The sequence below is a fragment of the Emydura macquarii genome, unplaced genomic scaffold (assembly GCF_026122565.2).
Source record: "Emydura macquarii macquarii isolate MOO-44397 ecotype Brisbane River unplaced genomic scaffold, CSIRO-AGI_Emac_v2 contig_3322, whole genome shotgun sequence".
NCBI classification, from domain to species: Eukaryota; Metazoa; Chordata; order Testudines; family Chelidae; genus Emydura; species Emydura macquarii.
In genome coordinates this window covers 120035-143961 of record NW_027133459.1, presented here as the reverse complement: position 1 = coordinate 143961, position 23927 = coordinate 120035, and the positions used below count along the sequence as shown (strand labels likewise).

Below are 23927 nucleotides of genomic sequence, written 5' to 3'. Positions count from 1 at the left end.
CTGGACTATACTATTGATTATAGGTATGTATGGTGACACAACATGGCCATGGTTTGTGACTAGAACCTCTTGACATGTCAATAAACAAACAAACAAACAAACAGCAACAACAATAAATCCCTCTCCATCCTTTTGTGTTCATATCATCCAGACACTTGCAGGAGAAGAGGTAAGAGACCACAAATAAGAGTAAAATTTCCCTTGGGTGCAGTTGGGTTATCGCTTTAATAGGCTTGTGACATGTACACAAGGAAGGCAGGTGAATGATGTCTTCATCTGGACTGAGTCAAAGGAAACACACACAGGGAACGGGCAGAGGCCAAACTGGAAAGAGTGGGGGACAGCCAAGCGTGGAATCTTTAGGTAGAGATGCGGAGTGGATTATTGGGCATTAATGCAGCAGCTAAGATGTGTTTTACCAGTGTAGACATTGGCACTTCTTGCTATAATCCCTTCAGAGGAGAGATGGGCGACAAGGCAGCTGTAGGAAGCCCCCAGAATCCATTTGCTCCTGGACACCTCAAGCTTGCTGATCATGGAGCACCGCTGGCTGTTGTGATCGCAGTCGTGGTTCTCATCAGCGGCCGGGCTGTTGACCTCAGTCTGTGCTGTCTTCTCTTGCCACCAGACGGCGATCTCCCTAGGGTAGAAGTCTTTGATGATGCAGTGAAGGGTGAGGTTTTGGTTGCTGCAGATTTCCTCTGAGGATGGGGGCAGGAGATAGACGGTTGGTGCCTTCAGAGTACCTGTGGCATTGGAGGGGCGGGAGTGAGGAGAGAGAACAAGAATGGCGTAACTGAATAAAAAATGGTCATGGTCATCAAAGTCATCCAGTGTGGCTTCGATTCCTAGGCACTAGGAAGGTGCTTACCAGATAGGGTGGTCAATTCAAGATTAATTTACCATTCATCATTGGATGAGAGCACTCATTCTCTAGCCCTCACCCCATCATCCATCCATCCATCCATCCATCCATGTCTTCTAATATTGGTGTCCATCACTGCAGTATCTGAGGGCTGGATCCACAAAGGGACTTGCAATGCTTAAGCCAACTGTCTATCCCCATCTAGTTCCCTAATACCTGCCTTAAGCCTACAGTCCATTCCCCAGCCAAGGCAGGGTTCTCCATCCCCATTTTGGCCTCTAAAATTAATCCTAACCCTACCATTCACCTCCTGCTAACCCTAAAATCTATCCCCAGCTAGTTCCCGAACTCTCCAGTACATCCCGAGCTAATCACCTAACCCTAACCACAACCCTACAGTCCAGCCAGTCTCTTATGGTCTTTTCCCAGCTAACTGAACATTCCCAAGGTCAATTCTCCAGCGTGACTTTGGATAGCTCCAGTGAATCCAGGATCCTTCCGGGATATCATTCTCTGACTCTAATGGACCTCACTGGTCAGGAGAGAGGACCTTTCCACTAAATCCTCACCATTCTTTGGGCTGATGCCCAGTTCATTCTCTGCCAGGTCACTCTTGATCTGGCATCTGACAGTCTTCGTGGAGTTCCACTCGCTCAGATTGACCCGCAGCCAGCTTTGCAACCAGGTGCTGCTGTTGAGTTGCTCTGTCCTCACGGCTCCCAGGTCTGCCGGCTCACCGTCCATCGTCCAGTTGATGCTGGCATTGGCGAGGAGGGTCTTGCACATCACAGTGGCCGTCTCATTCATGAAAAGCTCTTTCAGGGATGGGGGCTGTATGTAGGCAGGGGGCAATGCTGGTTCCCGGCAGCCTGTAAAGGCAAACATCAAGGAAGTGGTCACCAATAATGTTACCTGCCCAGTCACTGGGTAATTTTCTAATTATGAGTGCTTAATGTTTAGAGCCTAGGGCATGTTTTTCTGAGCTGCTCAGCTCCTGCTGGGTTTCTGAGTCACACATTCATAGATACTAAGGTCAGAAGGGACCATTGGGTTAATCTAGTTTGATCTCCTGCACAACACAGGACAGACAATGTCCCTGAGTTAATTACTGCATGAACTAGAGCAGATCTTATAGGAAAACATCCAGTTGTCATCTAAAACTTGCCAGTGATGGAAATCAATCGCCCTTGGTAAATTGTTCCAATGGTTAATTACCCCCAATGTGCACCTTATTTACAGTCTGAATGTGTCTAGGTTCAACTTCTAGCCATCTGACTTAGCTATATTTTTGTCTGCTAAATTAAGAGCCCTCTATTCTCAATATTTTTGGCCATAGATAGCTGTTTTTAAACTGTGATCAAGTCACCCATTAACCTTCTCTTTGTCAAGCTAAGTAGACCTATACAGCATGTTTTAGAATTCTTTAATCATTCTTGTGGTCTTCTCCAACACTGAGAACTGACTGAGAACTGACAGCTGATAACTTAGAATTGTATTTTGATATCTGACAGCTGATAATTGAGAATTGACTTTTGATATCCAGAACTTAATACCTAAGAATTAATAGATGATAACTGAGAATGGACTTTTAATACTTGACAACTCATAAATAAGAATTGATAAATGATAACTGAGAATTGATTTTCGATACTTAGTGATTGATAACTGAGAACTGAAAATCAAGAATCGGCTTTTGGTATCTGTTGATTGATAACTGATAATTGACAGCGGTGACTCTTGCCCACATGCTCAGGGTTTAGCTGATTGCCATATTTGGAGTTGGGAAGGAATTTTCCCCCAGGGCAGACTGGCAGAGGTCCTGGGAGTTTTTCGCCATCCTCTGTAGCATGGGACACGGGTCACTTGCTGGTGGATTCTCTGTACCATGAAGTCTTTAAACCATGATTTGAGGACTTCAGTAACTCAGCTATAGGTTAGGGATCTATTACAGAAGGGGGTGGGTGAAATTCTATGGCCTGCATTGTGCAGGAGGTCAGACTAAATGATCATAATGTTCCCTTCTGACCTAAAAGACTATGAGATTACTATGACTACAACAGCTGAAAATCAAGAACTGACTTTTGGTAGATGAGAACTGACATATGAATACTGACAGATGATAATCGCATGATGACTACTGATGCTTGCTTGACAATTCATAACTGAGAATTGACAATTGATCTTTCATGATAACATGCATATAGAGAAATTAGGGAAATATACCTTGTTCTAAATTAAGAGAAATGAAATTAAAGATGCAAAAAGAGGTAGCTTCCATTAATGTGTTTTCGGGCATTGTTGAGTAGGAGACAATGTCAGGAAACTGGCCAAAGAAAAGATGTCCAAGAAGGAGGAAGAGATTTTGGACACACAACTTCCATAAATTTCACCTAAATCCCCTAGGAACCATGGAATATCTCAGCCTGTGGAGTTGAGCCCTGCTCAGCGCTTACCAGTAGAACGCAATGCCTTCTCCAAGGTTGTGTTAGTGGAGCTATGGGTCACAGTGCAGATGTAGGCCTTCAGCGTGCTCCATTCTGCCGCACTGGGCACCAACTCGCAGCTCTGCTGGAACCTCCCATCCGCCAGGGCCACCAGAGAGGTGGGAGAGCTACAGCTGAGGTGCTTCTCATTGACGATCCAGTGCATCTCTAAGTGCTTTGGGTAGAAGCCGATGGCAAAGCAGGTCAGATTCTCATGCCCAGCTGTGTCAGGTGTGTGGAAGACTGTGACTGTTGGAGGTGATGGCTTCAGGAAATCTGAAACAAAGGGTTGGCTTTTTGTTGCGATTTAATTCATGTGGACGTGGGGGGAAGATGCTGAAGGTGTTTGGGGAAGCTAGGAAGTTGAGGAGAAGGTGAAGTAATTACACCTAGAAGGTAATTACACCCAGCAATGCATGTGTTTTGTGGAAGGTAAAGTCAAGGATGGTGAAGGCAAGAATGGTTTGACCCTGAAGGATTTAGCTTCAGTGGGAATCTCTAACCACCTAGTTCTTCAGATGCAAACTCTGAAAGTGCACCCCTACGGCTGAGGGGGATTATCATCATGACGTGGTGATACACAGGTTGCAAAGCAAAGGCTGCACAGTGACACGATTGTATCATGTCATGTTGTGATGCAAATGCTAGTCACGAGACAAACCTATGATGCCATGATGCAATGGAAGCAATGGGTGAACCATGTCATGGTTCATGATACCAGGTATACAGGGAAGATGCTGCTAGATAAGTAGATCATGGCAAGGTGTGATGCAGACGTGTTGCCATGAAACAACTGTATGGTGTTGGGATGCAGCGCAAACACACACAACTAAAGCAAAACACCATTTTCCCATCATATCGTATCAACTGCCGAATCAAGGTGCATTCCTACCATGTTGAGATGCAACACAAACACTGTTCCATGACACAACGGTGTCATGTCGAGCTGTAGCATCAGTGCACCACAGTGCATCTTTATTTTGTCACAGTCAGATGTCAACATACCACAACACAGCATCAAGACAACAGGTCATTGTGTCATGAACAATCATTGTCATAATAGAAAATTGTCATGTTACAGCAAAACATTAGTGACAGACGGCAAAGTGTAACCTTAGCAGGGCAAAATATCCGCATCTCATGGCAAGACATCACACAACAAAGAAAACTCGGCGTATCACTCTCGACAGTATAGAATAAAACACTGGAAAGCATCATCATGTCGTGATGAAAGACCATCACATGATGACAACACATCACAGCTCATCCCTATATCGGCACATAATGAAAAAACAGCAGGGCCATGATGAAATATCATGTGTCAGAGAGTAGACTTAGCTGTGACATAATATCAACAAAGTACGCCTGGTCGTGATACAGGATGATGATGTGTCATGTTTCCACACAGCATAAATCACGCCCTGCTAATCTGTAATTGCTCTGTGCCGTCAAGCCACCATGTCACAACACAGTGACACCACAACTACGCCACAATGCAGCGGTGCAAAGCCAGACCTCACCCTACCATGACAAGACAGCATTAGCTGCATCCTCACCTCCCTCCGCAGTATCATCACACCGAGATGAAAAGCTGTTGCTGAATCGTTCCTTCTAGTCTATTTCCCCAGAGGGTGGTGGGGCGGCCAGTCCTGGTTTTAAAACCCCCTGAGAAATGGGTTCTCCCATCCCTTCCCTTAGAGAAAACTGTTCCACAGAATTACAGACCACTCCCTTCCCACTGCTAGGGAATCCCTTCTGACAGCAAGACTCACCTAACACACTGGTGCTGATGTACTGCATAGTCGGCAGGGACTCATGCCCTGTCATGCAGGTATATATGGCCCCACTTTCCCACTGCGATGCCGGGATTTTCAGGAAGCTTTGGGAGGAGAAGGTAGAATTCCCCTCTTCAGCCAGCGGGGGCAGAGTAATGTAATCAGAGGGCGGGATGCTGCTGTTGTTCCTTTTCCATGCGATGAGCAATTCCGATGGGAAGAAACCAGAGACCTGGCAGGTCACCCACACCTCAGCTGTGGGGTTGGGGGGCACTGGCGATGGGAGAGCGAAGGTCACAGAAGGAGCTTTGGTTATGTTGGCACCTGTATGGAGGGAAAGTGCAACGTGAGTTCATCAAGAGTGACTTCAAACCCAGAACTCAATGGAGCTGGAGAATTGGACATGGAACCTCTCACGGGCACCAGCTCTGATCCAGTCCCAGATGGGGGACTGGCTGGACCCAGGTGTTGGGGCATGGAACATGGGGACTTCCCCTCTTGGGGGTGCCATGTGTGATCCAGCCCCAAGTAGGAGACAGTAGGCAGCTCATTTGCCAGCTCCGTATTAGGGGTGCTATGCTACAGGAATTAGGGTGAGGTTGGTTCCTTTTGCTTGTCATCTACCAGTCTATCTATTTATCCCCATAAACATCCATCCATCCCCCTCCACTCCATCCATCCATCCATCCATCCCCCTCCACTCCATCCATCCATCCCCCTCCACTCCATCCATCCATCCCCCTACACTGCATCCATCCATCCATACCCCTACACCCCATCCATCCATCCTTATCACTTGGCCTTGTAGCACCTGACACCTGGGCATATGTACTTCAGTAGGGAGGGGGAGTCAGAGGGGGAAGGGTTCCTCTCCCTACAGCCTGTAAAACATTAGGGCAAAGTCACTGATTATTGTTCGAGTCCTTTCTCCTTCTCTCACCTGTGGGCTTCCGGATGGTCTCCTTCGTGCTGTGGAAAAGCGAGCAGGAATGGGTTACTCTACAGAAGATGCTGCTCCCGGAGTCCCAGATCACCCTGGGGATGGCCAGCTGGCTCAGGAGAGTCTGGGTCTGGTTGCTGTGTTTCTTGACTTCTCCCACGGTGGCTTTTGCAGTCCAGTCAGTGCCATCCAGCTCCCAGCTGAGTGTCACTTGGCCAAGGTCATAGCCCACCACCAGGCAAGTCAGGAGGGCTTCTCCTCGGGTGAGCAAGGCCTCCAGGGGCGGCTTGAGGAGATAGAGGTTGGGCAGAGGGATGCTCCCCCAACAGGCTGGAGTGGAGAAGAGGGGTAAATGTGTTCTTTACATGGTGCAGCAGTGGGGGGAGGCTGCAGGGAGGGAAGGGATGGGGGAGCAGGGAGAGGTCGAGGGGCTGCTCGGGGTGGGGTGGTGCATGCACAGCAGAAGCAGAGAGGCATTTGGGGAGAACGGACGAGTGGAGCAGGGCTGCTCCGAAGGAGATCGGGGTGCAAAGGGGGGAGGAGTGGGGTGACCAGGGAGGAGAGAAGAGGGGGCTGCAGAAGGTGGAGGCAGGGGAGTAAGGAGAGGAGGTTGTGTCAGGGAGTGGAGGGGGGCAGGAAGGGGTGCACAGGGATGGATCCAGGGGATGGTAGGGCAGCTGACTCACCTGCACACTTGCTGATGTTGCTGAGCTGGGTGTTGCGGGTCCCAGGGCGGGTCACGGAGCAGGTGTACTGCCCCAGCTCGTCCCACTCCACTTGGGACACGGTCAGATTGCTGGAGGAGCTGAACCGACCATCATCCCCCTGGAGGGGTCCCACCTGGGTGCCCGCTCGCTCCTTCCCACCCACCTGCCAGGTCAGTTGCAGGTCTTGAGGGTAATAGCCGCTGGCCGAACAGAGCAAGGTGACAGTGTCACTTGCTCCTGGGCTCGGGCAGGCAGGCAGGGCATGGAGTGTCACTGTGGGGGCACTACGGAGCATCCAGTCTGTTGGGAGAAACAGAGTCACTGTGGGGTACTGAGGGAACCCCCCTGAACCCTCCATCCCTCTGCCTCTCCATCTGTCTAGATAGCTATCCACATCCAACCATCCAAGCACTGACCCCCATCCCCTTTTACTCCAGAAGAGATCAAAGTTGCCATGCTGGAGTGAACCCATCGGCCTGCTTATTTAGGCATACCAGCCTTGCTGCCATACTATGTAAGCTCATGCAGCTATTTGGCCCAGCTTCCCCACATCCCACCCATGACCGGTCCAGCCATTCCTGTATCCCTCTCTCTCTGATGCTCTGAATCAGCCAGCTGCTACATCGAGCCCTGTATTGCCTTATCTGGAAAAGAAATGTTGCTGTTAGAGTAGAACAGTCTATAGTTCACCTTTGCTGGTGGTCGTCTTGGTCACCTTGGTCCCTTCATGTTCCACTTCACAAGTGTAATTTGCCTCTTCTTCCCATTGGTCCATCGGTGTTTCAAACTGGTTGCTGGCCCTGTATGTAGCGTCGTCCATCCTTTGCTCCCACATTGCCTTTGGGGTTCCCCTCTGCTTGTTCACTTGCTTTGGGTTTTCTGGCCACTTGATTGTCACTCCTTTGGGCCTGTAGTCATATGCAATGCACCTCAGCTTCACAGTTTTCTTTTCGTGGTCTATGGACTGCAGGAGTTCAACTGTGGGTGTTTGTGAGTGAGTCGGTGCTGCAAAGAAACCAGAGCTTCATCTGATAGCAGCCTCGCTGAGCCAAAGGGAAAATAGAGCAGATATATAGAGGCAGCTTAGGAAAGGGCTGACTTACCTGCATGGAGAAATCGCAATCCCTCAGGAGGGTTAGCGAAAGAAAGGAAGGGGCAGTCTTCATGAGGCAACAGCAAGGAAGATGGTCAAGAAAGAGCCTCACGCAGGTTTCTAGAGTGGCACAGTCACCAACAAATCCAAAATGTGCAATGTGTGTGTGGACCTACGGAGCTGAATGGAAGCATCTCCCTTCAATTCTGAGGGGAGTTTGATGTTGCTGCCTTTGCAGTGCAGCCTAGAGAACAACACCCTCTATTGAGCGTTGTATTAGCAACATGGCTGGTGCTGCTGATGACGGTAACATTGTAAAGTGAACATTGTTGGAGTTGGGGTCCAGGCCCATATGGACTCCCAAGCCCCACTGTGAAGCAATGGATCTGTTGGGTTTCTCGCCTTTGCTTGCATGCGCTTGTTGTCTTTTGAATCAGATGTGCAATGTGTCCCACCCCAGCTCATCTTTTACTTGAGAACAGATTGTTATTGGGTGCCTCTCATGGGTGCAGATCCCTCTAAGTCATTCCCAATATGCCAAAAGCAAATTGAATAATAAGAGACCATAACGACAATATTGTCACCCTGACCCCGTGGGAATCCATGGTTGAGCAGACAACTCCCAGGGAGGACCATGGTTAAGAGTAAAACACATTTTTCAGCTAACCCTCTCCCAGCCGTGAAAGACCTCTGCTAACTTTCCCCAAGAGCAAGAGTGTCCATCCCAATGTCTTGGCCAAATCACAGCCCAATGACATTACATTCTGCTCCCTCCCTTGAATTCCCTGCATGTCCTTTAGTGGCCATGGGGTATGTGAGGTTCTGAAATCATCTCCTCAAGGGTTGGGTTGGGATCCCTTTTGCTGGGGCTGTGTCAGAATGGAGAATGTCTTGCGGGAACAGGGAACTCTCCTTCACTGGAGTGAAGGGGACTTCCCTCCACTCAGCCCAGGTTGCAATAAATCTTGCAGGTACTGGTTTGACCAAAGACGGCATCCTAATGGAGATAGGTGGCTATGGAAGATTTCTTCTCACCCCCTCCCCCAGGGCTCACGCTGGAGTTAAGCTTGTTTGTGTCATTGACTGGACGGGAGGAGATATTCCCAAATTAATACCTGCCTCTGAGAATCCACTTACCGAAGGACACCTGTTCCACAAGGTGCTTGGGCTCTTTCAAGGCCGGGTGCTGCACTACACAGGTGTAAGTTTCTGCTCCTTCACTTCGCTCGACCTTCAGGATGCTGTGGGCAGAGAAAGTGTCACTTCCTGACACAGGGCCTGTGTAACTGGACGTGAGTGCCTGGACGGTGTTCTTCAACCATGAGATGCTGATCTCTTGAGGGTAAAAGCCACTAGCTTCACAGATGAGAGTCAAGGAGACTCTGTTCCCTGAGATGTCCTCATGGTAGGCTCGGGAGATGGTGACTGAGGGCTCCTTCTTACTGATGCCTAAATGAAAATGAAGAGGGGCAAGAGAAGAATAAGGCTTGGTTTGCACATCTAAGTTAAGCACTTAGATCCAGCAACTATCACTGTGTGAAGGGCCCAGGGAGAGCAAATGTTCAGGGTGGGTGTGAAGCTGGATCAGGCAAGATAAAAACCCAACCATTGGGCATCATCTTCCATCAAACACCAAGATCCTGGACATTCACCCTCAGACTCCCATGAAACCCAGGCCTTCACCTCAGAATGGACAGAACTTCCAGATTCTCACCCTTAAATGGCAACAACTTAATGTCATCCTCATCTTCATCCTCCATACTATCTACACTTCATGTCAACTCTCCGAATTATCCCATGCAGCATCATGACATTGGGCCACCAACCCTTTGGTCTCTCAGACAGAGCCTCTTTCCTCATTCAAAGACTCTCAGCAAAATTCAACACACCTTGAGATTTACAAAGTCTGAGTAAGGGGTTTGGACACCTTGGAGGATTTCATTACGATTTGGGCACTTAGCTCCATTGGCTCCTCTTAGAAATCCCCACCGGAAATATCCCTGAAAGGCCTGATGCCGGGCGATTTCCAAAGGTAAGAAGTACACGCACACATCAGATCAGTGTCAGATATAGGACACTAAGTGCATAATGCTCCATATCCCCTGACCCCATGGAGCTGAGGGAGGGAAATACTACAAGGAGCTGACAGGGAATATTGGGAAAACCATACAAGTGAAAATATTATTTCTGGCTCAAATACACCACCATGCGGAGGGCATAGACTTCACTACAGTCCTATTTGGGAGACTTAACTGGGACTTACAGGCTGCCCAAGACTTGTGTGGGGTGAGTTTCACCCTCTAATCCCAATTAACTATGACTGGGGTCTGCCTTTTCCTTCGAGAGACCAGGTCTACTCACCTTTACTGCTCATGGTTACATGCTGGGTTAGTTCTCCAGAGCAGAGAGTGGTTGCTCTGCAGGTAAAGTCGCTGCCTCCTACCCACTGCTCCATCGACACGGTGTGGGAACTGACCAAGCTGCTGGTGCCGTTGCTGTTCTTCTTGGCGGGTTGTGTCTTCCCCGCAGAGCTGACTTTCCCATCCACCTCCCAGGTGACTCTGGTGGCTGCTAAGTCGTAACCCAGAACTAGACAGGTGACATGGCCACGCTGTTTGATCAGGTCTTCGTAGGAAGGTTTGGTCATGTAGATGGCTGGGTCAAGTGAGCTTCTGGAGCAGGCTGAGAAATGCAAGGAGATGTCACTGACCAGTATGAATAATGTGGAAAGGCAGAAAAATCCTCTTAACCCTCCCTGCCCCTGTTGAGCGGCCGAGTGGGCTACACCAATTCTGTCTATTAACCTAAGAAATTAGCACAAACAAAATCTTTGTCGGGAAACAGTTATGGATGCTCCAAGGCATGCCCCAGCCACCCACAACCGTAAAGGAATGGAAAGTCCAGGAGAGGAATCTCCTGTGTGCCTTTTATCATGTGCTCATCCTCTGAAACACTGCATCCAATGCACTCCAATGGGATTGTATCTATCTCCAAGAGATCATGGAAAGAAATAAACAATCCAGCTTCAGATAGGGGTGGAAGCTGGCTATCTATCTTCCCCATCACCACATGTACCGTCTCCATCCATTCATCTCTTTCTCTTTCCATCCATCTAAGTATCAATCTCTCTATTCTATGTATGTGTCTCCCATCACCCTGGTATCCAGGCACAGTCCCAGCCACTCTTCGGCAAGGCTGGTTTCTGAGTACGCCTCCCTCTGTCCCCAGCGAGCCCGGTCATAGCCCCTCACCCAAGCACTTGCTGGTGTTGTACATGGGATGGTCTGTTCCCCACTCTGGATGGGTCAATTTGCAGCTGTAGAGGTCCCCCTTTTCCCAACTCTCTTTGGTGATGTTCAGGCGACTCTGCCCCATGTACAAGCCGGCTGTGCCCATTGCAGAGGAGAAGCCTGCAGTGGGGTCGCTGATTTCCTTTCCGTTCTGCAGCCACGTCACTGTGGCTTTGTCAGGTCTGAAGTTCAGAAGGATGCAAACCAGCTGCAGCTGCTTCTCCGTGGAGCTGTCCTCACATGACGGGGTTAGGAGGTGAACCTGGGGAGGTGTCGACTGTGCACACCCTAAGAGCAGAGAGAGGAGAAGGCTGTGGACCGCCAGTCTCCTTGCAGAGAGACAGCATTAACACCTGCCCCTGTTATCCCAGAAGTGGCTCCCGACCCACCACCTTATACAGTCGCTGAGGCAGCTTTCGTATTTTAGGTCATTTTCCTCCCATCAGTTGCAAACTAAGGGTGCGAATGGAACTGGTCAGAAAGTGGGTTTTTCTTTTCCTGCATGGAAAACATCAATGAACATGAGCTAGGGGACCTTTGTGTTGGAAAGATTAGAGGAAGATTTTGTCTTTTCCTCTAAAAAGCCAGTATCCCCAAAACTAAATATTTGTGGCATTTAAAACCGTATATCTCTGAAAAGCCCAAAGAATAAAAAATGCTCTGCTGAATGTTCTGCTGAAAACGAAAGGTTGTTCAGATTTTGTGCCAAAGGAGTGAAAGCCAGTGCTGGCTTGTAAGGGGCACTTGTATAATGGCGGTATAGCCACTTTAAAACCAGCGGTTGCTGGGAAATGTGGTTTCCTGGGACTGCCAGCTTCTGTCCTATATAAGGGAAAGCTTCTGGCCTGGTAGGTGAGGGGAAAATCTAGGAGGCCTGAGGAATATCCAGGGTGTGTGCGTGCCCCAGCCAGGCGCCTGAAAGCTGGAGGGCCTCCGGTGGCCGGGACCCTCTGTCTGAATTGCCCTGGTTTTGCTTGGAGTCCTTATGTGGGAACGAAGCTGGACCTTAGACTAAGGAGCCGTTCGGGCTTTGTTCTGTCTTCCCCGGCTAGGGTAGCTGCCCGCTGGGTTACAAGGCCTTTGGGTTAGGAGTGGGGTTAGGAAGCAAGGCAGCGAGCTATAGTTTCCCCTGTACAGAAGGGCCAGGGTGAGGTTTAGGTGTTATTTAAGCCCAGCTGTGTGCCTGAGATTTTCCAAGGTGCCTAAGGGATTTGGATGCCAAGTTCCCATGGGAATCAGGTGCCTAAGTCCTTTAGGCCATGCTTAAAAATCTCCACATAGGTACATAGATCTCTGCCCAGGGATGCATTTCACCTTAAAGATTTCCTCATTCAGGGGCCCCCGGAGGGGGTGCTGCAGGCGGGAGTTCTGCAATGACAAAGCCCCACGGCTCAGTGTGTTTCAGACCTGAGCCAATGTTTCCCTCCAGTCTTTCAGGGTGTGATTTTTTTTTTTTTCAAAGGTGCCTGTGGGATTTTGGGTTAAAATTAACTGGCTCCCAGATCCTCTAGGTGGCTTGAAAATGTCAGCCTTGCTTGCCCGTCCTCCCCCCGCCACGAGTCTTACATTCCTGAGGGAACTTCTTGGACACTTTCGTTTTTGTCCCGTCATGCGTCACATCGCACTGGAAGGTGTTGCCCTGCTGGTCACTTTCAGGGAGGCTCAGCAGGCTGCTTGTCGTATATAATCCGCTGGTGCTCAGCATCTCTGGGAATTCTTTGACCTTGTCTTTGGTTAATGTGCCAGGATTCCACTGGATTGTCACCGGTGATGGGAAAAAGCCAGTCACGAGGCAGGCCAGGTTTTGGTCTGAGGACTCAGTGTCAGGGCTGGTACAGCAGGGAACCAGAGGGAAGACGGAGGGGGCTTTGGTTGTTACTGTTACTGGCAGAGGAAAAATAAAAAGAACATAAGAAAAACCATCAAAAGGGAGAACATCTGAAAGCTACGCCACCAGTCAGCCTACATACATCTATCCACCTACTTATACGGCCTGATGGCTGTCTGGTTCATTGACTGGAGGAGGAGTCAGGACCCCTGAGTTCTAGTCCCAGCTGCTATGGGACCTTGGTCTCGTCACAGTCCACCTCTGTGCCTCAGTTTCCCAAACTGTTAAATTGGGCTGATAATTTTTACTTTCTGTCATGAAGTGGTGACCTGTCTATGGATGAAAAACAGTATAAACAGGATTCTGACCTCTGCTGTTCCAGTATAAACTTGGAGCCACTCCGGTAGAATAGCTCTAGTTCTGTATAAGTGATGCTGAGAAGAGAATTTGGTCCGGCCTAAGGCCAAGATATTCCCCACACACCTCACAGAGTGAGGGAAACCCTCCGTAGCTCTGCAATGTGAAGTAAGTCTCATTACCCTCATTGAACAGATGGGGAAACTGAGGCAGGGGGTGATGAAGTGGCTGCCCCAAGATGATGCAGGAAGTCTGTGGAAGAGCTGGGGATGGAGGCCAGATCCCTGATTCCCTTCCTGTGTGTGGTTCCAAGACCCATTTGTTAAAGATGGGGACGAGACCTCCACCAGTCATGGATGGATGAGATATTTTAACATGTGCACTTTGTTCTCCGGTCCCTGCCCTTTTGTGAAAACGAATTTGGCATCTTGGCATCTGGCCTCTTCAATCTGTCTCTCCGGGACACTAGCAGTCCCCGGAGAAATTCAGAGTCACTGACAGAGGGTGAAATATTCACGCCCCAGCCGTTTTCCCAGCTTTATGGGATTTTTGGTGCCTCCGGGTTCACTTCTGAATTGTGGGGGCCTCTCCATGACTTGGAGTCTGTCAACCCAGCTTTGGCATCTTTTTCTAACTGATCTGCTTTAGATCAACCAGAAGGTGGGGGATTAGGCCAGGAATTGCTGGGCGGACGGGCTGGTATTAATGAGCCCGTCTTGTGTATGTAGGAAATCTAAATGCTTCTACAATGGACCTTCCACTGTTGATCATGATGGTAAGAACCACCCCCCTGCTTCTCGTCACGTTCACAGAAAATATAATGTAATGAAGACAATCTGCCAGGAGATATTAAAAGTAAGAAAAGATGGTTAGAGGTGAGACGTGATAATTTTCTACAAGTATATACATCCTTTCTCTCTCTCTCATATCTACACATCTCTCTTCCCTGTATCTGGATACCATGTAAATACAGTCAGATTATCATCCTCTCCTCCAACCGCAACATTTGTAGCATCCACCCAAGCTTCTGAGATGTTGGTAAAGTAGTCGTGGGGTAATTAGTCTGGAGAACCAACGAGAAATTGAAGCAGAGAAGAAGTACGAATTTGGGCTGAGATTTCCAAAGCTGTCTAAGGGATTTGAATGTTCTGCAGCGGAGGGTCAGGTGAAAATGGTCATAGCTCTGTTGATGTTAATGAAGCTGTGACAATTTACACTTTCTGCCCTTCGTTTTCCATTGAAGTAATAGGAGTTCAAATCGCCCAGGCAACTTTGGTACACCAACTTCAGCCACAATTCCTTATGCCAGCATTTCCACCTCCCCAAACCTCAGACTTGTCTTGAACCAAAGCAGAATACCACAAACCTTCTCAAATGCTCACTTAACGTCTTCCTTTCTGACTCAGTTTCCCTGTTTTTCAGCAACCTCTCTCAATTTTGAGTACTTATCTGGCTCTCATTAGCACTGTTGCTTCATGAACTTTAATATCTTTATTCTCCCCACCTGCTCCATTGATGTAGGGGGAATACTGCCACCCCCCAGTTAATAACTGGGGAACTGAAACTCAGGGAGGCTAAGCGACATGCCCAAGGCCATGCAGGAAATTTTGGAATTGAATCCTAGTCTCCCAAACCACTAACCATTGGACCATCCTTCTATACCAGGGCTTTCCCTATACATCCTATTCCTGTGAGATGTCCCCAGCCTATTTCTGAAAAAAGGTTAGAGTCATCTTTCTGGAGAAGCCTCTTTCAGCTCCGTTGCCTACCAGAAGACCTATTGACCATTAAAATACGTCCATCTCAGCTACGTCTCCCCTGGTGGAATCCAAACATGAGTACATCTCTACTTAGGAGGGTGACTGTATTCAGCTGTACCAAAGAGTTGGTCTCACTTTGAAGACAGATTTGCATGTCACACCATCTCTATTAATTTTATTTCACCACTGGCATATCCATGTGATTTAATTATAGCAGTCTCCATTTTCTTGCTATTGAGCAGAGTTAAACTGGCCCATGGCTAAGCCTGTGCATGGGGGGATTCTTGTGTTAGTCAGAAGACAGGACCAACCCCAACTAAACCATCCCAGCCAGTTGGGGTTGGTCCTGCTTTGAGCAGACGGTTGAACTAGAGGACCTCCTGAGGTCCCTTCCAACCCTAATCTTCTATGATTCTATGGCAGGAGAGGCTCTCTCCTCAATCTTTCTTGCTTCTGTTCCTTAAGTTAAGGAGAGTTATTCACCCTCTGGGATGAACTGATGTGGAAAAATAGCAATATGAGAACCATTCCCTTTGAATCCAAACCAGGAACTTCTATGAGGTTCTGATGTGTTTGTAAAGAATTTTGTGGCTGCCTTTGTACTTTTTAAATTCAGAGGAGAACTGAATGGGAACTGCTGTCCTCATGGTACATTTAGTCAGCAGATCCAGAAATCTCTCCAGGCAGAAACACTTGAGACAATGAGAAAAAATTTAGCGAAGCATCCAAATTTTTGTTGGGAAGGGTGGTGTTGCAATAATTGGGCCTACAAAGTTAACCTAATTGTGAGCTCAACTGTAAAAGGCAAATATATGTTCATAAGAAGTCACAATAACCTACAACAACAAATGTTAATGGGAAAAGGTGTGAAAGGGAAATATATTGAATTAATCCAAACAAAAAGAGCCACTGACATAACTCAAGGACTGTGTTAAGTTCAAAAAGACCCACTGACGTAACTCAAGGACTGTGTTAAGTTCAAAAAGACCCACTGACGTAACTCAAGGCAAATAAAAGCAATGCCCTAAACAACCCGATGCCAGTCCGAGTTTGCCATCTCAGAGTGGCTGATAAGACCATGTGCTGGGCCTGTGTTTTGCCATCAGTGAGATTGCATGTGAAAGTCAACACCAGAGACAGAAGCTAAACTTTCTAGTGTTGCTGTTCTTTTCCCTCTCCATTTTATGGGCTTGTTTTGTTTGGTCTTCCAGGAAACAGGATTGGACTTTAACAGCAGCAGCAAGAGCGACAAGTCCAGCCCATCTCAACGTCCCTTTGCCCCAAGTGGACAGTTACCATCTTTGATCCCATCCGAAAGAACATCAGCCAAAGACTTTTTTCCTTCTAAAAACTCTGTGCAGCTCAAGGGAAAGGATGCTGTTCAAATGAAAGCTTTAGTTAACATTATACTCATCTGCTTCTTTCTGTATTTCTAATAAAAGATTAAAAGGAATTTTTAATGGTGTTTACCATGGAGTTAAGCAAGCTGAGGTCTCTGGAAACCAAACCCCGAACCCTGTTTAGCGTTGTTTAATGTTGGACAGTGACTGGGTTTGTCAAGTCTGAGACTGAATGATGCAAGAGATTGAAGCCTGTTCAGACCAGATTAAGGCCGGGGCTACACTTACCCGGCGATTCGGCGGCAGTCGACGGGAGTTACGCCACTTGAGGGGGTGGATTTCCAGCGTCGACTTCTGGATCGATTGAGCGGGTCTTCCCTGACTGTTCAATTGATCCAGAAAGGTCGATCTGACTGTGGCGACTTTGAATAGAATACCATAGGCTGCAATGTCTACCCAACATGTTGCATCATACGCTAGTATTACTACAGTATTTTAAACCATGGTTGCCGAATGCTGTAGTACTTTTGAAAGTATAATTTCTTGCCGTCATATTGTAATTTTATTTACGCCCACTTCATGTGACAGTATTCAGCAACTGTTTTGTTGCTGTTCACCTCTCTACTACTATTTTCGTTACACCTAGAGGAGTGAACTGAGACTGGGGCCCAGATGTGCTGGGTGCTGATACGGGGTCTGGAAAACATGCCGTACGCGGGCCAACTTAGAGAGCTCCATCTATTTAGCTGAGCCCTTAGAGAAAGTTCAGAGACAACTTGATCTCAGTCTATAAGCACCTGCACTGGATGAAGATCTCTGATAGTAAAAGGCTCTTTAATCTAGCAGAGAAAGGCACAGCAAGATCCAGGGATGGCAAAAATTCAAATGAGAAATAAAAGGCAAGTTTTTAACCATGATCATAGGAACTGCTTCTCCAGGGAGACGATGGACTTAGAGTCTTTAAATCAAGACTGGATGTCTCTTCCTAAAGGTAGGCTCTAGTCCAACCACAAGGTATTATGCTTATAGGGTTTTTTACAACAGTAGAATAGAAAAATTTCTTCCACTGCATGAATTACTGGTTGAAATTGTCTGTGCTGTGTTATGTAGAAGGTCAGCTAGATAATTTACTGGTCCCTTCTGGACTTAAACTTTATGAGTCTTACGGGCAAGGAAAACAATTATTTGTTAATGTGAAATGCTTACAGGTAATAGTAAGTGAGTACCATGCAACAGTAAGGATCCACAAGAAAGCTCTTGATATGTTAACCTCATAAATCTCTTTATTTCAACATGAAAAATATGTACAGGGTGAGAAATACAAACGTCCAGGGAAATAAGTTGTGCAATTTGATATATATCCATTAATGTGCAACTTCTTATACCAGTAGAGATTGCATTTTGCATAAAGCAGAGATATCCAGGACATAAAAATTAAAAACTGGCTAAACGTGTATTAAAAATAGAGATGAAAAAGCATAAACAGTAGCCAGAAAGTCCAGTGACATTCAAATGATGTCTGAGAACATTCCACAGGCAGGTGGACACAGGATTAATGCAGGTGACAGAGTGGAGCAAAGTTTGGCACCGTTCTTCAGAAAAAATCGCTCTTTGTGGGCTTCTTGGGTAGGAACAGTCTTGGGCTGTTGGGTTTATTTCACCTGAAATTGTAAAATTACCATTATGAAGGACACGAGTCTCATTCATTGCGATCCAGAGTCTGCCAGCTTCCTCATGCTGGGTCATTTCTTATTTGTCTTACCGCCCCATTCATTTCATCACAGTGACATTCCAGTTTATTTTATTCCACTCTATTCTATTCAGGTCTTTATACTGCTCATCCTGAGCAAGGAGGTCCAGAATCTGGTCCTAAGACACTTGGGAGAAGACAACATCTGCTCTTCAGTTGTTGAGATTTTCTAGATGGCTAAGGGCTTTGGTTACAGTTACAAGTCCAATGCCCTTAGGCAGATTTGAAAATCTCAGGAGGATCTTTTAAGGCCGGTTTTTTATCTTAGCCTCCAAATTTCCACCTTTGCACAAACTCCTGAATTTGTGCACATCAGATGGGACTTGAACTTGCAGACTGAGTCGTGGGACAAAAGTTGTCTTTCAAAATTCCCCTTAGTCAGCTTTGAACATCCTGTTCCCAACCTCTGGAGATCTATTATCCCATCAGTTGCCTGGATGCCTGATATATCAATTCATATGTCATCTGTATTATTATTATTAATAATTATTTATGTTATGGCATCTAACATTAGAAGGCCTCAACTGAGATCAGGACCCCATTATGCTGAACACTGTACAAACATATAAGAAAAGCCATCTTTGCTCTGAAGAGCAAATAACATGACAGACACAGTGGGGTCAGCGTGGGGTGGAATGAGTAGCAGAGAGGGGAGATGACTTGTCTGAAGTCAGAATAGAACCAAGGAGTCTAAAATTCTAGCCCAGTGAACAAAGGCCAGATTTTTAAAGGTATTTAGGCACCAAAATACCTTTGAAAATCCAGTCCCAAGTCACCACCCCATGCTGCCTTCCTAGCCTTCTTGTGGCATCCAAGCACTTCACAAAGATTAGGCTGGACCAGATATTCAAATGGATATAAAAAATACACAGAGTTACAGCCAATGTCGATACTTTTGGAAGGATATTAAGCCTCGTGCTTTTGGGTTTAAGTTAATCTCTAACTATTAGAGAGCAGGATGATTGCTCCGTGAGAGAGAGACCCAGTCCTCTTTACCAACCTCAAGACCTTCTTTCTTGGCTTTGATGGGAGCTGCAGATTTGCAACTGACAAGACGATCCTGGGTGTTGGTTGATGGCACAAGTGCCATTTGTTCACACTATTTGCTGACCTGTGCCTGTACTAAGCCCATTTATGCCAACTGAAACCCCAATTTTTAATTCTGTTGACTTTAGGATCCATTTGAAAAGCCCAGCCTTGGCCCAAACCAGCCATCTCGGTCTCTGTCGAGCCTCAGTTCAGCTCTCATTTACATGATGGTGCATCGGGAGTTACTCCATCGACTTTGACAGGGCTGAGCAGAGAAGCCAGTTGGCCCTGTGGTTAGGACACTGGGTTTGGGCCCAGGAGTCCCTGTATCTGCCACAGACTCTCCGTGAGACTTTGAGGAGGTCGCCTAATTGATCAGTTCTCCATTGGTAAAAGGGGGGCAACTATTCTGCCTTCTCTAGTTAGACAGGAAGCTCTTTGGGGGCAAGGCCCATGGCTTCCCGTGTGTGCCCAGTGACTATCACAATGGGGCTACAGGGGCATAAATAAGAACAACCGTTGATGGTGTTGTAATAGAGGCTAGAATAACCCAGGCCCTCTGCCAGACTGGGAATCTGGTGCCTGACTTCCATTAAAAACCAATAGGATGTGGGCGTCTAACGCCCTTAGGTATCAACCCCAATTTCTGAGCACATTCCCCTTGATGCATTAGAGTCTAGACTAGAGTCTATTCCTCTCCTCCCCTCCCCCCCCCGTAGCAACATATCCCCTTCTTTACCTTGATCAGAGTCACTGTGGTGCTGTAGAAAAGACTGAGGAGGAAGAGGATGATAAAAGTGGAGGCTGTTGTCCAGAGGTTGTTGAAGTCTTCCTCTTCAGCGTCCACGAACCCATCTAGAAAAACTTTGGACAACACACACATATACAGGGTCAGGACCAGTTGGGGGGTGGGGGAGGCATCATCTGTGATTTCACTCAGAAGCGTCTCAGGGTACTGCTATGGGGAGCGTGTTGGGAGGAGAACGGGATTAGGTGGAGTTTCTGCTAGACCGGTTGGAGGTGTCAGTAGCCGGGGAGGTCAAGCCAGAGGAGGTCTCATGTTTTAGCGTACAAAGGTGAGATTTTCAAAAGCCACCCAGCATATCTGGATACCCCATTCCCAATAATTTTTAATCTCAGGTTGTGCTGGAAAGGTGGAATTAAAGTAATCAGTGGTATTGCCTTTCCCTCCCAGAAGAAATCATCAGCCAGATTTAATGGAATGCTTTGCCCTCCCTGTGGAAGACAGAATCAAATCCTCAGCTGGTATAAATTAGCACTGCACCATTGTAGGCAGTGGAGTTACGGCCAGTTTACACAAGCTGTGGCCATGGACTATTGACTCCACTTGGGTAACTCCCAATCTGATTCATTTGGAGCTGGGAGGTTGGGTTTGACAGCTGAATGGGCTGATCCAGTGAAGCAACTCCATCGTCTCAACATCAATAGCCAGGATGAAGAAAGAGACGAAGAGGGGGATTTCCTACATTACTCAGGGTCTTTTGAAAATCCCTCCTCATCCTTTTAAGAGGCTGTTTCTGAAGTGCTTTTAATGGCTAATATTAGAAGAGGTAGAGGACTTTGTTTGCACTGCATTCATGGATGAAGAATTGGAGTTGGGGAATATATAGACAGACAGACAGCAGGTGGGTGTATATGGCAATCGGTAGAGATATGTAAGGCTGGGCTTTTCAAAACAACGTGAGATATCTGGATGCCAAATTCTTGGTAATATTTTATTTGTAATTGGACATCCAACCCCCTTTGGCAGCTTTGGAAATCTTTGGCTAAATTATTCCATATTTTTTTTAAAAAAGAGGACAGCATTGAAGGGTGGAGGGGAGAGAGAAGGAACTATTGATGGACCTAGATGTCTATAGGGATGTTCTCCTCTGACCATAGAACGTTATGTATGAAAATATTTCTGCCTATGAATTGCTCAGGACCTGTTCACTGCAGGCACGTCTCTGGGTATTCTGTGGTTGCAAACTGAAAATGGGTGATAATTTCTGTTCAAAGGAATTTATGTGCCCTGAAAATCCTATTCTGAGGATGTAAGAGGAACTTAAATGTTACATAGCCCTTGTGCCGATCACCCCTTCACCATCATGTCATTATTCCAGCTAATACTTCTATTTTAAAGGATGCATGATAATACAGAAGCGGAACACGTGGGGGAATGAGTGACAGAGAAGAGGAATATTTGGTGGAAGTGACTGAATGAAGCCCAAGTCATGAAAGTTTTTGATTCTTGAACTGAGAACCATGGACAATAATGATGAATAGACTTCAGAAGTTTTGATTCAGATCAGATGGTTCTTTGAATCTCTTGGGTGACTGGGAAATCACAGATTTCCACTCTTTATTGCTATGGAAATTGGATAACTGGAAAATGACATGGAATCTTGAATGACTATGTGTGGTCAAGATCTGGTTTTATGTTTCATGGCAAAGAAGGGACTTGTGTGAATGTAAGTTGTATCCAAGATATCACGAGTTATCTTACTGGAGCTTCAGCATGGTAGATGTGGGCCAACTCTTATTTTGAAACAATTCTGAGCCCAGAGTTGAGGGAAAAAAAGAATTAGAGCTTTATTGAAAGTGAGTTTTATGAAAAGATTGGGTTTTTTCATCTGTGAGAGATGCTGTTGGGTTCATGGGACTTTTTATTTGGGTTGGTCAGAAAATGATTTTGGTTTTAAATCGATGGCAAATTTTGATTTTTTGGGGAAGCTGAAATGTTTTACCCCAAAAATGGGTCAATTTCAATTTGGAAAATGGCACCATGGTGCCTCCTGGGAGTTGTAGTTCAGGAGTCCATTGAGTTCCATGAGGCACCACAACCTTGCTTTTTAGCAAGGAGAGGCAGTGCATCACAGGAGAGGCATGGCACTGTGCATAATGGGACATGAAATCCAGCTGGGGAGGCGGGCCCACAGAGGAGAATGGGACCACCTAACCACAACTCCTGCGAGGCGCCGCAGTGGCATTTCAGAGGTGAAATATTTTGGATTTAGAACCTTCAGCTTTTGACTCACCCCGCAAAATATCAAAATTTGCTGTGCAGAAACTTTTCGTAAAAAAAAAAAAAAAAAAATTAACCCCCAAATCTTAAATTTCCGTCTAAAGCAATTCAAGCAGAATTTTCTCCCCTCTACCCCTACTTTTTATATTTGCATTGACAGGATGTAGATAATTAAGACACCCAACAAGAACTCTTTGCCTCCCACAATGAAAATTCCCTTCCTTGGATAAGGCCTTTATTGCACATGAACCTTCCTTCCTTCCTGCTGAGCTACTTTCCTATCTATCCTTCCCTCCGCAGTGCGTATCTCCTTATCTACCTACCTATCCACCAACCCATCAAATAATCTGTCTCCATACAAACCCCTCTAGCCACCTATTTAGGTTCTTATATAGTGCGATGAGGGTACCTATTTCACTAAGAACTGGTCTGACACTCACTGCACAACAGGAAATATTTAGGGGTCATTACTAATCTGGAGTGGGATTGGGGCAAAAGGCTTCATAGCTCATAGATCTTCTTAATCTAGCAAGTCCTTCCAAGGTGTGGCTGGATTAGAGCTGATGCCCATGGAAGGGGAAATGCTCCATATCCCATTACCTGCATCTCTGAGCCAGCTAAACGCCCCACTCTGGGACTTGAGCTGCCCACCATTGGGTGAGGTCGTTAGGTGGTATGAGCAAGAGGAAGTAGGCGGGAGACATGACGCACAGCTGGGCAAACTGGTGGAACTCTTTGGCGTTAGGAGGCAAGAGACGCCATGAATCCTGTTTTGATGAATAAAATGTCTGCTGGGTATGGAATCAGTGCCACACATGCAGAGAGTCTTTACAAAGCCCCTTGAATGGAAAGGTGCACCAGGCCTGGATAAACACTGTGATATGTTGAACATTGATTGTTAAATAAGAGCAGCCACACGGGATCAGACCAATGGTCCATCTAGCCCAGTACCCTATCTTCTGACAGTAAAGTGTGTGGGTATTGGTGCGCATCAGCAAAACACCTCAAAGGGAGATCCCAGTGGACATGGAAGAACAGTGTATATATTCACCATCATGATGGTTATGTGTTTTTAAATCCCTGTTTTTTTATTTTTTTGGGAGACCTGGCATTCAAGAAAAACCATGAGCCAGAAGAACTCTTAGGTCCCAAGATTACCCTGTGGGTTGACCATGAATGCATCAAATGCCTCAAGAACCCTTGTGAGATCTGATTATTTCTTTTGAGCCTGTGCATTGGACTGTGAGTGTGCTGAATGACATCAGCAATTATGTGCGAGACTGCGTATTTCTGTCACCCTGTGTGATAATCAGGAAAGAATTGGATACCAGAGACTGTGCCTGATTCTCAGTAACACCACTTAGGCACTGCAAAGTTATTTTAAGGTGGGCAGAGAGAACCCCCTGAGAGCACTTCCTGAGCAAAGCGACTTCCAGGCAGATGTTGAGTTTGTGTAAGGGAACTTCTGCAGAAGTGCTAATTCAGTCCAGTCTGGCTGGAGCACACTGCTACCAAATTTGGCTATTGTCTGCTTCCCAGGGCCTATAGAGAAGCAATGAGTATGTTAGAGCAGCCCCGAGGGTGCTCTGACACCAGGAGAATGCAGGGACCGGAAAGGGAGTATAAAGCTACTTTGGCCTCACTCTCTCTTCCAAAGTACCTGAGAATCAGCAGGAATTAAGGAC

At 46.8% G+C, this 23927-nt stretch overlaps 6 gene segments (V, D, J or C); all 6 read right to left on the bottom strand.

Moving 5' to 3' along the window:
* LOC137143360 (immunoglobulin heavy constant epsilon-like) overlaps window positions 1–23927 on the bottom strand; it is an 86953-nt gene that overhangs the window by 47392 nt on the left and 15634 nt on the right.
* Window positions 1–23927, bottom strand: part of LOC137143362 (Ig gamma-2C chain C region-like) — a 110696-nt gene that overhangs the window by 71473 nt on the left and 15296 nt on the right.
* Window positions 1–23927, bottom strand: part of LOC137143361 (immunoglobulin heavy constant epsilon-like) — a 98019-nt gene that overhangs the window by 59526 nt on the left and 14566 nt on the right.
* Window positions 1–23927, bottom strand: part of LOC137143359 (Ig gamma-2C chain C region-like) — a 163754-nt gene that overhangs the window by 125655 nt on the left and 14172 nt on the right.
* On the bottom strand, window positions 286–3514 carry LOC137143387 (immunoglobulin heavy constant gamma 2-like). The segment is given in 3 exon segments: window positions 286–746; window positions 1435–1734; window positions 3319–3514. Coding segments are annotated over 3 exon segments (861 nt in total).
* LOC137143357 (Ig heavy chain C region, membrane-bound form-like) lies at window positions 6026–23416 on the bottom strand. The segment is given in 9 exon segments: window positions 6026–6393; window positions 6750–7070; window positions 7461–7775; window positions 9001–9312; window positions 10225–10545; window positions 11115–11441; window positions 12720–12906; window positions 19957–20081; window positions 23401–23416. Coding segments are annotated over 9 exon segments (2292 nt in total).